The sequence below is a fragment of the Stegastes partitus genome, unplaced genomic scaffold (genome assembly GCF_000690725.1).
Source record: "Stegastes partitus isolate 25-593 unplaced genomic scaffold, Stegastes_partitus-1.0.2 Scaffold1422, whole genome shotgun sequence".
Taxonomy (NCBI): domain Eukaryota; kingdom Metazoa; phylum Chordata; class Actinopteri; family Pomacentridae; genus Stegastes; species Stegastes partitus.
Genome location: NW_007579153.1, coordinates 168,673 through 184,556, shown reverse-complemented (window position 1 = coordinate 184,556; position 15,884 = coordinate 168,673). Strand labels below are relative to the sequence as shown.

Sequence of the window (15,884 nt, the reverse complement as noted above, 5' to 3'; positions counted from 1 at the left end):
AAATAAAAGTGCAGATAAGTTTAATAAAAGTAGAATAATTTCATATTTTTGTAATGGAGCAAAGTGGAAGTGTAAAGAGGAATGAAACGGACAGATGTGGTAACTTGTGGGTCACATCTGAGCTCTGATTAACAGGATGAAGTGTTCTAACTCCTCCTGTCTCCAGGATCCGGCTCATGTTTTATGCAGCAGCCGTCAGGAGAAGCCATGTGCTGCTGAGTTCACTGTACTCGGGAGCAGTAAGAGCGCAGATTCCCATCAAATATCGCTGAGCAGGAAATAACCATTAAACCAAACGCTCTTATCGGCCGTTTGCAGGTAGAGTCTCGGTAATTAACGGCGCTGCGCCTGAAACTCGGGGGCGTTAAGACCCAGCAGAGGTACAATAGTGAACATCTGTCGCCTCGGTCTCCTCTGTATGAAATGCGCCTGGACTCCGGTCTGAAGACACAGCGGCGGCGGAGGGCAGGCTGGGAGTAGTGGAACCGGGGGACGGCAGCGGTTGGACGCCGGACCATGAGAGAAAGTGGAGCCGGACGCACTGAGCCGCAGCGATAAGCCAACATGAAGACACCTATGGTAAAAGGCTGCTTGTGGCTTGCAGCCCCGCGGGCAACTGTTTGCGCTTTCAAATCCTGCATTGTTCCGTCAAGTGCGCTCCAATCGCCATAACGCTGCTGTGTGCGTGTGTGTGTGTGTGTGCGTGTGTGTGTGTGCGTGTGCGCGCAGTGTCGGATCAAAAGATTAGGATCTGAACAATGGACATCCAGCTGTGCGCTCTGTTTGGCACTAAAGCTCCACTACAGCGCGGATCATAGCGCGCTGGGTGTTTGATTTTCCTCCGTTTGATGCACATTCTTATATTTTTTTTAAAAAGTGCAATGAATCTTTTTTTGCTTCAGTAGTTAATTATGTCATTAAGGAACAGCTGGTATATTTAGAAATAGCATTTCTACTTAAGAGAATGTGCTGGAATCAGATTAAAAGTGCTGCTTTTCTTATCCATCTGCGATTTGGTGCGAATGTTTAGAGAACTGATGCTTCTTTTGAACTTGTCTGTACTTCTTTTTTGAGTCTCTCTGTAGTCTTTTCGCATCTTCTGTAGTTATTTTGCATCCTTATCTGTACTAATTCGGAGTCTTTCTCGGCTACATTTGCATCCCTCTGTACATGTTTTTGCAATTCTCTCCACTAATGCTGCATCTCTCTACTCGTTTTGCATTCCTCCATTGTCATTTTGCATCTCTGTAGTCATTTTTCACGTCCCTATACTCGTTTTACATCTCCTTGTGTTCATTTTTGCATTTTTCTGTACTCACTTTTCACTTCATTATTCATTTTACATCCTTCTTTTGTCATTTTTCATGTCTTTGCCCTCATTTTGCATCTCCCTGCACTAATTGTGCATCTCTCCTGTCCTTATTATGTCTCTCTTTGTAAGTACTTTGCATTTCTTTATACTCCTTTTACATCTCTCTACTCATTTTGCATCCCTTCATTGTCATTTTGCATCTCCCTGTAGTCATTTTACAATTCTGTAGTCATTTTGCATTTCTTTCTACTAATTTTGCATCTGTTCTGCTTATTTAGCATTTCACTGTACCCACTTTGCGTCTCTGTAATCCATTTGCATCCCTTCATTGTCATTTTATACCTCTCTGTAGTCATTTTGCATATTTCTGTATAATTTTTACATCTCTCTCTACTTATTTTGCATTTCTCTGTAGCCATTTTGCGTCCCTCTTCACATTTTGCATCCCACCAGAGTCATTTTGCATCTCCCAGTAGTTATTTTGTGTCTCTGTAGTCATTGTTGCTTTTCATGTTATAGCTTTTGGTGAAGCGTGCACTTCTGTCTGTGCAAATTTTGCATCTCTCTCTTACGATTTTGCATCTCCCTGTACTCATTTTGCATCCCTTTATTGTCATTTTGCACTTCTCTGTAGTCATGTTGTGTTTCTAGTCATTTTTGCTTTTACTTTACAGCCTTGTAGGCTTCAGGTTGCTTAAATGTGCATCAAAATGCATGCATGCAAAGTAAAAAAAAAAAAAAGATCTTTAAGAGCCACACATGTTGTCATTGTCCTCAACGTGGCCGTGCCCTTATATTCAGTCAATGACAGCTGCTTTTTTTTAGATGAATTATGAGGAGTTTTCTTGACGCCCGGGCTGAGGATGAGGACGCTGCTGTGCGCACTGAGAGCAGCCTCAGCTGGTGTTCAGCCTGTAGCTGCAGCCTAAACTCAGTCCAGTGCAACAGGGCTAATTTGTTGGCATCTGCTTGTGTCTCCGTGTCAGCGCCATGGGGTAGCCGTGCTTCTCGTGCTCCTCCTGTGCGCCAGCCTCTTCCTGGTCTACAACGGGAGCTTCAACAGCACTTCCAGGGACGCAAACGACACGCGCATCCGGCAGCATGAGCAGCTGCGGCGGCCCACCGAAGCCTCCGTCAGGGTGGCCAAGCCTCACCCCCCGGTCCTCCAGGGATACAGCGGCATCATCGACCATAAGGTAAACAGATGTGGCTGCCTGATGCAGGGAGCGGGCGGGTGAAGGGCTTTGCGTGCGTGGCCGATGCACTGAGAAGTACGAGGCAGCAGAGCTTTGGAAAGTGAAGCCAGATTCACTCTCTGTCATTAGGAGCTGGTTTCTGCACTGCATCCCCCACCTGAAACACATGAACACACTCGCACACCTTTCCCCCCTGTCTAATGACCAGCACTCGTCTATCTGCACAGCTCTTTAGAGGGAGAGCCTCCCCTCTGTCATTTATCACAATTTTCTCCAGCACATTGCGCCACGCTCAATACCCACCTGTCGTTACTAATAACAGCTTAGGCTACAAATGAAATCCTTGGCTGCATTCTTACGCTCTAATTGATAAACCCAGGAGACCTGCAGCGAGGTGAACCCTGACGTCACTGTAGGGGTGTATTGACTTCCATCTGTTTACTAGGCCAGGAGAAAACAATCAATGTGAGTAGTAGGAGCGAAGGCTCTGCAAGTAAAGCAGACCTAATCACCTTGTGAAGGCTTTTTCGGAAAACATACGAGACAGCGTGCGTCTCTGAGGGCTGCTGGTTGTTGGTTTGTGGAGCCATCTGCTCATGTTGGATTTAAGAGGTGTAAAATTCAGAGAAAATGGAAAGTTTTCGCCAAACTCATTGACAGATCGTATCAGTGGGGCCTCTGGTCACTGGCATGTAAAGCTCCCCACTTCTAATGCATAGGAGACGTTATTATGTTAGTTTCTCTTCCTGTAGTTATTTTGCTAGTCTCGGATTGCATCTCTCTGTGGATATTTTGTGTATCCCTAATCTTGTGTGTCACTGTAGCCGTTTTACATCTTTATACTCATTTTGCATCTTTCTGTAGTCATCTTGTGTGTTTCTGTAATCATTTTGCATCCCTCCACTCTCATTTGGCATTTCTTTATAGACATTTTGCATCTTTTGCTGCAGTAATTTTGTGTCTTTATACTCATTTTGCATCTCTTTGTAGTCTTTTGCATCTATGTATTGATTTTGCATCCCTTTGTACTAATTTTGCATCTCTCTGTACTTATTTAGCATCTCTTCATTGTCATTTTGCATCCCTTCTTAGTAATTTTGCATTCATCTTTTGTCATTTTGTATCACTGTCATAGTTTATTTCTTTTTTCATTTTGTGTGTCTGCAGTCATTTTTTAATTCTCTGTACTCATTTTGCATCCCTCCATTGTCATTTTACACGTCTTTGGTCATTTTCCCATCTCTGTACTGATTATCCATTGCTCTGTAAACATTTTGCATCCCACCATTGTTATTTTGCATCTGTTTTTAGTCATATCACAGCATCCTTCCATTGTCATCTCTGGACTAATTTTCTGTCTCTATAGACATTTTGCACCTGTGTACTTATTTTGTGTTAGTCTGTACTAATAATTCTGTGCTCATTTTGCATCTCTCTTTGTCATTTTTGTCTCTTTGTGCTTATTTCCGTGTCTCTTTGTGGTCATTTTGTGTGTTTGTAATTTCTGTCCCTCCACTCCAACTTAAGTATGACGTCTGCAGCGTTTTTACTTCTCTTTCATATTTTGTTTTTGTATCTCTCTGCAGTTATGTTTAGTCGTGTGATTGACTTTACAATAAGAACAGTCACATCTCAGGCCCCTGAGCTTGTGTCCGGTCGGCCCATTCACTGAGCCTCTGTGGCAGGACTGAAGACAACGTGACTGACAGGCCAATTCATGCTGCCATCTCTGTGTCCACGAAAAGTATCAGTTGGCTGCTGGAAAACATGTATTAAGTCATCAGTCATCACTTAATCTTGTGACAAAGTAATGGAGGTTGACGACACTATTATTCACTAAGAGAAACATCACGGGTATAGAAGTCAACAAGTGCGGAAACCTCTAATGTTGACTGAAAAGTTCAGCTGGCAGTTTTCTCAGGAGAAATGCTGCTCATCCGTGCACTCACATTTCCCCTTTTTATTTCCTCAGCTCTTCAGGAAATACACATTGTTGTGTTATGTAGTATTTTTGGAGCATTTATAGCTTTCAGAGACGGCAGAGAGTTGACAGGAAATGAGGGGGGAGAGATACAGGCAACAGATGCAGCTGGTCACACAACAACACAGTTTGACTACCAGGGCTTCCCACAAACAGGGTTCATGTTGTTGAGTCCTTACTTCAGTTCCTCAAAGTGCTGTTGGAGGGTTAAGACCTCCAGGTTTCAAGGGTGACGTCAGAAGTCAGGTGAAGGTTTAGGAAGAGTTGGACGAAGGTACATACGACATATGAGAAGATGTAAAAGCAGTATGAACCAAAATGTCATGTACTGTCCTGCTTGTCCTGGTTGCATTTCTCTGTAGTCATTTCTGTTTAGTCATTTTCTATTTTTTTTGGATTGTTTTGCATCCCTCTGTAGTTATTTTGCATCTTCGTAGTCATTGTGCATCTCTCAGTCGTCATTTTTACATTCCTCTTCACTCATTTTGCATCCGTTTTTAGTCATTTTGCATCTCTCAGTAGTCATTATGTTTCTTTCAGTAGACATTTTGTGTCTCTCTGTGGTCACTTTGCTTCTCTCGTTCATCATTTTGCATCTCTCTGTTGTCATTTTGGATCCCTCGGGAGTCATTTTGCATTTCTCAGCAGTCATTTCACATTTCTCCAGTAGTCGTTTCACATTTGTCTTTACTCATTTTGCATCTGCTTTTAGTCATTTTGCGTCTCTCAGTCATCATTGTGTGTCGTTCAGTAGTCATCTTCCATCTCTCTTTAGTCATTTTGAATCCCTCAGTAGTCATTTTGCATCTCTCCGTTGTGCCTGTAGTTTTACTTCGGTTGCCTTTTTACATCTCTCTTGTCTTTTTTTCCACCGAGGCAGTTATTTTGCATCTCTCTGTAGTCATTTTTCAACTGTTTTTAGTTACTTCTCTTTAATCATTTTGCATTTCTATTTGACATTTTTCATTTCTCGGTAGTCATTTGCATCTCTCCATTGTACCTGTATTTTTTACCTCTGCGTTTTCTCTGTGGCCTTTTTATGCATCAAAGTAGTAATTTTGCATCTCTCTGTAGTCATTTTGTGACTCCGTAGCCAAGTGATGGACACTCTAGAGTCAAGTGCTTAATTGTATTATACCAATCGGGGTCTTTGCAAGCACTCTTCCTTAAAAATTCAACGACTTTTAATGATGTGTTTGTAATAGTGTGTGATTTGAAAGACGGACCTGCTTTGGTAGAAAATATTAACATCCAGTTAATATTTGACTGGAGGTTCGGTCAATATGCCAGAGGCTGTTTAGCTTTTTGTCTCTGAATCAGAATTATTGCACGGCAAAGTCACTCAGATCTCTCAGAAATTGAGCGGCGCACAAATAAATATGAAATGAGTCAGTGCTGTCATATTTCAGGACGGCTGATGGGGCACGCAGCACCGTCTCCGTTCTCACCGCCTGAAATGCCAATATTCAGTGACCGTGTACGTTTTGATTTGATGAGGATTTGTCTGTAATGCGTCAGTAAACCCAGCTATGGATGAGAATTGATTTTCCTCGAGTGAATTGGAGCAGTCGAGCATCATAAGTAAACCACCAATTTATTTTTTCTCTTGGCAATAAACTTATTGACATTTCGGCGACAAGGGACATCATTTAGGGCCGCGGCTCCACTGAGCATCATTTATGCTCCTTCAAACCTGCTATTATGTCACCCTTCACGTTCTCTCACCGCAAGCTGCAATCAATACTTTATGATTTGAATGCACTTTGCTACTACAGCATGTGGTAGTACATTATGCAGTAGAGTCTTCAGATACTTTGCATTCAGTTTTCAGGGCCATTGTGTCCTCCTGCGGTTTGTCTTCCTCATCTTTGCTTGCTGACCTCTCTGCCATATTGATCTTTCCGAGATATCATCCGGCTGGCACGCAGGGTGCAATGCCAGTCAGCCTTTGACCGCTTCACTTTATCTTCCACCAGAGTATTAAACTCATCACAACCCAGAAACCATTTGGAAGGCTGTAAGTTTTCTGCAGACTTCTAGCCAAGATGCTAAAACATTTGCCAGAGCATTTAAAAAATGTTTCTCCAGGATTGCTTAAGCCATCCTTGTCGGGTTACGAACCCAAAAAAAATAGATTTGTTTTTGGCCTATTCCAGACTGTATTTATGCATCTGCATTCCATTACATCCTCTGTACCCGGTATTTTCAATGCAACATGTTTGATTTAGGTCAGAATGAAGGGTAATTTATTTCGAGCTATGCAGTGGCGTTGGATGGCCTGGACTTGTGCTGTGAAGGAGAGCGACAAGATAAGGAAGGAAAGAAAGAAACTTAGGATGGAGATGAAAAGGGAAAGAAACTTGTGAGTAAGGGCAAAGAGAATGAGAGAAGAGGACAAAACCGGGGAAGGGGAAGGACGGAGAGAGTGATAAAAGAGAATATAGGAGCCAGGAAAGGTTCAGCCTGAGAGAATGAGACAAGAGAGTGAAGGAGGAGGCAGAAACCGACACGAGAGCGAAAGATAGAGAGTGAAATCCCAAAGGGTTTCCTTTCTTCTAGAACTATCCTGCTTTTTATTTTCTCAGTGAGGAGGAGAAGGAGGAGGAGGAGGACAGGAAGCTGTCTCTCGGTGGGGATGGGAGGACGAGGCTGCACGACTGTCTTCCTGTGATTGCCTCCGTCACACCAGAATCACACTGATTCCTCACTGATATCCTGCGAGTCAGGTGGAGTCCAGGTAATGGAGGAGGCTTCAGTGTTTATCACACTGATGTGCTGCTGCAGAGGTACAAGCTAGGCTCACTTTTCCTGCTCTACAACATATAGAATGTGATTAAAAGTCAAACGCTCTATCAATTTAGCATCGCTCACGTTGTCAGACTCACAATTTATTCCGTGCACACTTGTTCCTTGTCAAAACTTGGCATCTACAATATCCTCAACGCAGCTCAACCACTTAGTTTGGTCGGACACTCGGGTGTGCTGTGCAGTGCAGCTACTTTAATGCAGTTCATTTTAAACAGACCACAGAGTAAGCTCACTTTTTCTTTTTCTAACTCTTTTCCCATTTATAAACTTGCTCTTCAGTCCCAAATCTGAGATAATTTACCAGACTTGCTGCGGCTCCCTCTGGATCCACAGAGAGCTTTAATGCAGCAGCACTCTCCAGCACATCTAAACAGATTTTGATGTGTAAAATCAGAGGCGTTCCTCTTTAAAAACAGGCTCTTTGAGGTAGATGCAGATGTTAACGTGTTGATCTTAAGCAGATATATGTAAATGTAGCTTGTTAGCATGCTAGGAGCTGCTGATTAGCACAAAGTGTTGGTGGGAACGTCATGAGGTTTGAAGGTGTTTGGGGGAAAAAAATAGCTGATGGTGTAAGATCAAAATTCCAGATTATTATTAGGATTTCTGAGTACTTGTCTACAGACAGGGGACAAATTAAAGAAAAAAACTGAACTTTAATTAATACAATGAGGAGATCTGATGGTTCTTTTGTGAATTTTTTGCCAGTATGGTTTGGGTACGAATGTCCCCTTAGAGCACGGGTGTCGAATCCTGGTCCTCGAGGGCCACAATCCTGCATGTTTTAGATGTTTCCCTCTTCCAACACACCTGATTCAGATGATCAGGATCGTTATCAGGCTTCTGCAGAGCTTGATGATGAGCTGATCATTTGAATCAGGTGTGTTGAAAGAAGGAAACGTCTAAAACATGCAGGACTGTGGCCCTCGAGGACCAGGATTCGACACCCCTGCCTTAGAGGAAAGAGTCCCTGGAATTATTGCAGTTCTTCTGAGTGATCAGATTTTTCCTATGATAAACATTTCATAAAGGATCATTGAATGGTTTTGTGAATCCAAAGCTGTGGTTTTCCACCAGATGTCCACCCAACTGAACACTTATGGAAGATTTCAGACCTCCAGTAGAGTTCCAGAGACTTGAGAATTCAATGCAAAGATGCATTAAAGCTGTTCTGGTGGCCCAACACCTGAATAAGACACTTTCTGTTGGGTTTTCCTTTGATTTGTCATCCATCTGTACATGACTGTTCCAAATGTCGTGACAATCCATCCAGTAGCTGACGAGATATTTCACTAAAAAGTCATTGTGGCATCGGAGGACAAATGTCTGAAATAAATATCATAATAATCCATCTAGTAGTTTTTCCATCCTTGGAGCTGCCTCTAGTGTTGCTGGGAAAAAAAAAAAAAAAAAAAGCTTGTGCAGCTGCAGACAATCCCACCGAGGCGGTACAAGAAATTTACAAAGCTGATTCTTCTCCACAAACTCTGGTCAGACTCGGTTTTCGACATATCGGTGGTGGAAATACTCTCTGACTAGGTACACTTTGCTGCAGGGCATGAGTACGAAGCCATCTGTGCCAAGGAGACATGACAAGGCATCCTTCTCCCAACCACAGCTTTAGTGACAGCTGGAGAAGTGAGATGTTTAATATTTCATCTCAGACAGCCACATCTTCTATGGTTTTCTCTGAGCGACGAAGCCATTTTTCACTGTTCATTAGGATTTTGCTATGCAATCAGCCAGCTGGATACGAAGACAGAAAACTCCCCAATTAGGCTGTTATGGCCAAGGACTCTGTAGTCATCTAATGCGAACTAACAGTGTTTGTGAAGTCTGCAGGGCTGAGTGTGTACAAGCAGAAAACGTGTGCGTCTGTGTGTGTGTGTGTGTGTGTGTGTGTGGTCTGTCTTTGAGCTTTGTACCGTTTTTTAGTTTTTTAAATTACAACGCAAACTGAACAAAACATTAGTGACAGATAACTGCTATTTTTATGCACAGACCTTGTTAGAATACTAAAAAATGCTCCGTTTTGACTGAAGAGAGGAGAATAGTGGTTTCGTTATGCCACAGTGGTCCCAATTGGAGCATAGTCTTGGATTTCAACTTATCTCCAGTGCATTCTGCTCCCGCCAAACATAACACAGCTTCGGGCTTTTTCCAGCACAGGCCTGGAAAGCAATTACGGGTGAAGGGTGGGAGGGAGGACGCAGCCTCTCGATAAGCATTCCCTCGGCGGGGTAATCTTACACTCAGTGCCTTTTGGCATTCTGTGGTTTGGGAATCACTGGTGAAGTTATACATTTGCAGCATAAAGGAAGCGGAGGGAAATTTCTGGAGGCTCGTGTCACGAGCTGAACGGTGATTTCATGCTTCCGCGTGTTTTAACCTTTGCTGCTCTGGAGGCTGCAGCCGGGGGAACGACTCTCCTCATTTGGCCCCTGAGAGACCTGTGAAGGATCTGAAAAGGTTAAACTATGATAAATGGATGGTACCTTTTGGCACAACATCAGGAGATAGATGACAGGCTGCAGCTGTCTTCCACAAGAGCAAATGTGAAATGACGGCTGGTGAGAAGCATCACAATAAAACCCAATTTCTTTGCTTTTCCATCCCGTGGCTCCACAGACACATGAGGCCGGCTGCATTACTCAGCTCTTTAGGCGTGATTAATGAGCGTGCCCTCCATTGTGGGAGAGAGGAATGATCAAACTGTTATTTGTATTTTGGCGTAATCTCCCTCTGTATGCCGTGAGCATTTCTCCTCCAGATTAGAAACATATTGGATGCCAAGGTTATTAATTATGGAGACCTGGGCTTTGCCAGAACAGTGTGCTTCTTGGCGAAAATCAGAGCAAAGGAGCAGAAATGTGCTAAAGTTGTTTTTTCTGTAAAACAAGAAGTGACAAAGCAAAAAGTTGTATAGAAAACTAGACGCGCCAGAGAGCCATGAAGACAGAAGCAGCCTCCTGTAGCCTTGTAGTGTTTTGCTGAGGTGACGTTAAATCGTTGCCGGTAACACGTTGCCTGCCTTCAGTCGAAACACTCCCAATTACAGAGACGACTTTGATGTATATCCCATCATCCCCTCCATTGAGGAGACGGTGTCATGGCTGTTCTTGGAAGGCTCTTTGGTCTCCTGCTCTCCCTGATGAGTGCACTGATTACACTTCCAGTGTGCTGAGCAGTAAGCATTTTTCCTGAGTGTACAAAGAGCTGCTTCCGCCTCCTTCTGCTTCCTCCCTGCTGGAGGGACTCAGCATTAACTCAGCTTATATCAATAACAACGCCTGTCACAGAAACCCAAATATCTGTGGTGCACAATCCTCAGCAGACAGTCCAAACTCTCTCAGACCAATGACAGGTTGACTGAAAAGGTCAAACTGGACACATGACAAGTAATAAATGAAGGCAAGAACCTGAGTGAGTGAAGTCATGAACCGAACTTCACCAGCGTCATCAAAACACCAGATAAAGGATCATCTTTCGGAAGAACCGCGTTCATCCCTCCAGCAGATTTTAAAGGTGTAATTTGGTTTCTTTGAAGTGAGGTTGAATGAGGTACTTAACAATAGTCTAAGAGGACTGCTGGCAGGGAGACTAAGCTGTGGACAGTTAATCGATTTTGAATTAAAATCGTAATTTGAAACAATGCAATTAGCAAACAACAAAGGCTGCAATTAAGGTTTTATGACATGTAGCTATTAAATAATGACACTAAAGCTGTAATTCAATTTTATTTCATTCGAGTGGACTGAAACTTTCAGGGGTTCTCTATGATTGCCAATTGATCAACGTATATGGTTGGACTGATCTGTTCTGCGATGTGTCTGACCCAGAGTTTGAACTGTCATGTTTCACAAATTCATGCCGTCCTCCTTGTGTGACAGTCGCTGTGTTTCCATTTGTCAAGAACTTTGATGAGCCACAAGAGACAAATAAAATGTAAATAAATTTTAAATATATGTTTCATGTTTTCCCGGCGATAAAGACAATGAAAGAAGTGGAAACAGCGGATCATCTTCCATTGTGCAGACTGTCAAATTGACTTAAACTGAAGCTTTGCTTTTGAAAATATATTAGAAATCAAATCTCAATATCTGCCTGTTAAACGTCAAACAGTTCAGCCCTGAATGGGGTCGGCAGTAAAGTATATTTAGCGTTTTTAAGAGGGCGGCAAAGGTGCACCTATGGAAAAGGAAATAGAAATATGGAAGTTCAACAGCTGAGAAACGGTAGTGCCGAAGGAAAAGACCGTCTGATGATGGCTTAAAGCACTGAAAATACTCTAAATGTACACATTAAACAGATATTGACATTATTTTTAGTTGAACCTCTTCTAATGTGGTGGTTTTTTGATGATCCAGTTCACTGCTTAGTGTCCTGTTTGCTTCCTAAAACTGGGGACATACCATCTGTTATGTATAACACACTGACGATAGATAAGAACCTCATCCCACTCCACTTCAAAGAACACAAACTATCCCGTTACGGCTCAAATCAGTGTTGGAACCTTACATGTTTACGATTTGACTGTTGCACAAATGATGGTATTTGAGTTAAATTTGCACATGCGGGTCTTCAGAGGTGTTCACCCAGGAGCTAAATACAAACATGAATCGTCGATAATCAAAATCAAATCCGACAAAGTAATTGGAATTGTGCCTGTTGTGAAGAGATTTAAGAGGCTGTTCTGAAGACTCGGTGTGGACTGTAATCTTAGTAATTAGATAATGAGGTTTTGCTCAATCAGAACAAGGACTTTAACGGGTTGTCTGACCGCATTAAATGAACGTGTATTTATTTACATCTCAATGGCCTCAGTAGAAATCAGAGAGAAAGTTGGCCGTCATAGAGCGAGAGGAGATTCTGTGATATCCTCTTATAATAGTGTTGAGATTTAAAAATAAAAAAGAAAGAGAGCGTAAGTGAGAGACACCATCAGTCTTTTCTCATCTTCACACAGGTGACTGCAAAGTGGGTGTGAATGTCAGGTTTGGGAAGTTACAGCTTCCTCAGCTATGTGACCATCCAACACGTCCTCTTTAGCCACTTCACGTGTCTCGGGCAGATTGTATAAATCTGAGTGGAATTGCAGCCAAGAGGCTTTTAAGTCAGTTTTACACTTAGTTAAAGTACGTCGCTGAGAAGGTATGAGTGCATTCGTCTCTTCAAGATTCTTCCACAATGTTAACTCCTCAGTTAGAAGGTTCATCTTGAGCTATTTAAACTACTAAGAAGGCCTCTACGATACCCGACGCTACTTTCCTAGATAATACATGGACTTCAAGTATTGTAGATGCAGTTGCAGTACCTGGTTGTTGGAGCCTCTTGCTGTTTGATGCTGTAGCAGGCGGTTCTGTGTTGGCAAGCAGAGAGCATAATGAGGATTTAGCTCGTAAAGGGGCACTGTGACAGAGACTTCTGTGAAGCTTGTTGACTTCAGGCCAGCAAACCAGGGATAAATCATGCAGGGTTTAAACAGGAAAGCAATCCTACATCCCAGCAGAACATCTGATGGCCGTTTTATCGTATTGTTGTGTGAAGACGGCTGTCGACAAGAACTTGGGCAAAGGTTAGTGCTGGAACCGATCAATGCTAAATCTGCATCATTGGCCTTGACCCTGATTTTGAGATTGAGTTTGGGAGAGACTATTACAAACTGTTTTGTACATGTTAGAAGCTTGGCTAAGGTTAAGGGACCCAAAAGCAGAAAAGCAGCGACAGCAAAGCAATTAAATATTTGGCAACAAGATGTTTATCAGAAATCTATTTGTGATACGTTATGAACAACATCATCTGGCAGACAGTACATTCCCTGTAAAAGTAATTGAGAATACAGAATAGCTCTATAGGAATATCAGTTTCTGCATGCACATGCTGCACCATGATGAACTCTGTGTACACATCATAAACAGTCTCAGGACTTTTTGGCCATCAATCTCAAAGCAGCAGTTCGATTAAATTTGGGTGTATTTTTGTTGACCTGTGAACTTTTTCTGATCTGTTTGGTTTTGCTGCACATGTGTGGAATTAAGTGGCAGAAAATACTATGAGGTGTGTCAGAAAAGTTCCAGGACTGGTGTCACAAAAGATATATTTCAAATCCAAACTACAAACTACAAGTTTTTCCCTTCCAAGTAATCCCCCTGGAGTCTAACACACTTCCCCATCCTTCCCTGTCACGCCGCCATGCACTCCTGGACGGATTCTTCCGGGATCCTCCACAGCCATCTTGATGTCGTCCACGTCTTCAGAACGGATCCCCTTGATGACCCCCTTGAGCTTGGGGAAGAGGAAGTCACATGGAGCCAGGTGGGGTGAGTAGGGAGGTTGCTCCAGCACGGTGATGTTCATCTCAGCCAGGAACTGTGGGATGCTCAGGGCGTTGTGAGCAGGCGCGTTGTCATGGTGAAGCAGCCACGACTTGTCCTGCTACAACTCTCTTCTGGCGCACTGAACGAAGCAAACGCTGCAGGATCTCTTTGTAGACGTGCAGGTTGATGGTCTGAAGGGGAAAACTGGTAGTTTGTAGTTTGGGTTTGAAATATATCTTTTGTGACACCAGTCCTGGAACTTTTCTGACACACCTCGTGTATCGTTTTGTGCATGAACATAACCAAATCTTAACCAAAACCTTCTGATTAAATGATCTGTAACACTTTGAAGAAGCTCTGTTTTTTTTAAAACTGTTAAACAATTATTGGTCCTCGTGATTCAAGGTTGGAAGGAAATAGGAAGTAATTTTACGCATTGAAAAATCCTGGCTTTGTCTGACTCCGCCAGCAACAGAGAACAATCAAAGTGCCAATTCAAGTCCAAAATTGTCATTTGTTTGGAGAACCTGCCTCCTCACAAACAGCTGAGTTTGGCATTGGTTTTATTCGGCAACCACTCGCTGGTACTTTTTGGTTAACCATGTTTCCACAAAGGAGAGACAAATTCTCTCATTTAGTAAAAAAAGGAATGTTTTTTCTAGCTTGACTGGAGCATAATAATAGAGAAGAAAATCCAACAGCTACAATTCTTGTGTCCCTGTTACTATTAATAATCCAGAAGTGGATAAATCTTGAGCAGAAAGTGCACCAGGATGCCAAAAATAAGAGAGTGAAAACTTGTAGTTTGGGTTGAAATATATCTTTTGTGACACCAGTTCTTTCCTGACACACCTTGTACGTTATCAGGTGAAGGCAGCACGAGACATCATGCTTTATTATTTAGCTGCTACTTGGCTGTGGTTCATTTAGCTGAAGGGGTTAACTGAGAGGTTGGTGGTTCAATCCCCACCTCCTTCACCAGAGTGTCCTCGGGGAAGACACTGAACTCAAAGTTGCTCCCAATGGCAGGCTAGAAGAGCTTTGAGTACCACTGAGGTAGAAAAGCACTACAGCTAAGTGCATACCATTTACATTTTAAACATTGAGATCCCACAGAAAGCTAATGATGGCAGCATAATGATTATGTATAAGAGCTCAATGAACTCCATTCTCCAGAATAAAACAGCGGAGTTGTCTCATTGAAACCAGCTGGGCAGCGTGGAGTGGAGATCACAGAAAAAGTCCATTGCACTTGGAAATCATCTTTTCTGTCACTTCTCTGATGGCATGCTGTCTCCATCGCTGCCAAAGCAGAGGTGTTAGAGCGGCTCTGCGGCGAACATGGGCAGAAGAGGAAGTAGTAATTTGAGGAGTGTGGAGGAGAAAATTTGTCCTTGCAGCTCTGCCTGTTTTCACACTTCTTGTCAATCATTGAGGAAAAATGTGCGTGACTGTCGGTTTGTTTGCTCAGAATAGTTGGAATTGAAGCATTTCACCACTTTGTGACCGTCCAAACGTCAACTGTGAAGCGTTTTGTAGCCTGTAGATCCAGCAATGTGCCTCTCACCTCCATATTCTCGCATCTCCGCACACAGAATTTAACTCTGCTGAGATCTCAGCAGCAAGTGGGTCACACTGACATGTAGGTCAACAGTGGAAGTTTCCATGATTGTCAGTACGACTAAATTGATTTTGGTAGGGGAGGCGTAGGATGTAGCTCATGTGGTCTCACCCTCACTGGCTCAACAAAATCTCATTTAAAAAAAAGAAAAAAAAAAGAACAGCAGCAAAATGTCCTGCAGCAAAAACAGAAATAGAATGTGGTTAATTGTATAGTGAAACGTGCTCCTCTGCCGAGAAATCAAACTGTCACGAAATTCAGGTTGCTCTGACAATAAGTAAAACAAGGAGGAAGCCTTTCCACCCTTCAGTGTGCTTCAAAAGATTAACTTGAACTTAAACTGTTGAAGGACGTGTACAAGTAGCTGAAAGAAACACTCCTGCAGAGCTGAAGTGTGAGTCAACTTCCAGTCGGCGCTTCACAGCTGCACACAATTTGGAAACAGCACAACTATGGATAAGAGAGGAAAGAACTCGGACATGTGGTCTGTGCAGTTAATCAGTTATGTTGCTGTAAATGATGACGTACAGAAAACAGTGATGTTGAATCTGCTAGATTTTTTTAAATTTATTTTTTATTTTAAACCTGTAATTAACGTGTCCAACATTTGTGCCAACACATGGAACAAATACTGGGGTAAAAACATGTG

At 42.7% G+C, this 15,884-nt stretch overlaps 1 protein-coding gene across 1 annotated transcript in view; it reads left to right on the top strand.

Annotated features, from left to right (window-relative positions):
- The first annotated feature begins 339 nt into the window (after positions 1-339).
- st6galnac5a (ST6 (alpha-N-acetyl-neuraminyl-2,3-beta-galactosyl-1,3)-N-acetylgalactosaminide alpha-2,6-sialyltransferase 5a) overlaps positions 340-15,884 on the top strand; it is a 68,979-nt gene continuing 53,434 nt past the window's right edge. The window contains exons 1-2 of the mRNA XM_008299481.1: positions 340-579; positions 2,299-2,508. Of these exons, the coding sequence (XP_008297703.1) occupies positions 565-579; positions 2,299-2,508 (225 nt within the window). The 5' untranslated portion in view covers positions 340-564. The remainder of the gene's footprint in view (positions 580-2,298; positions 2,509-15,884) is intronic.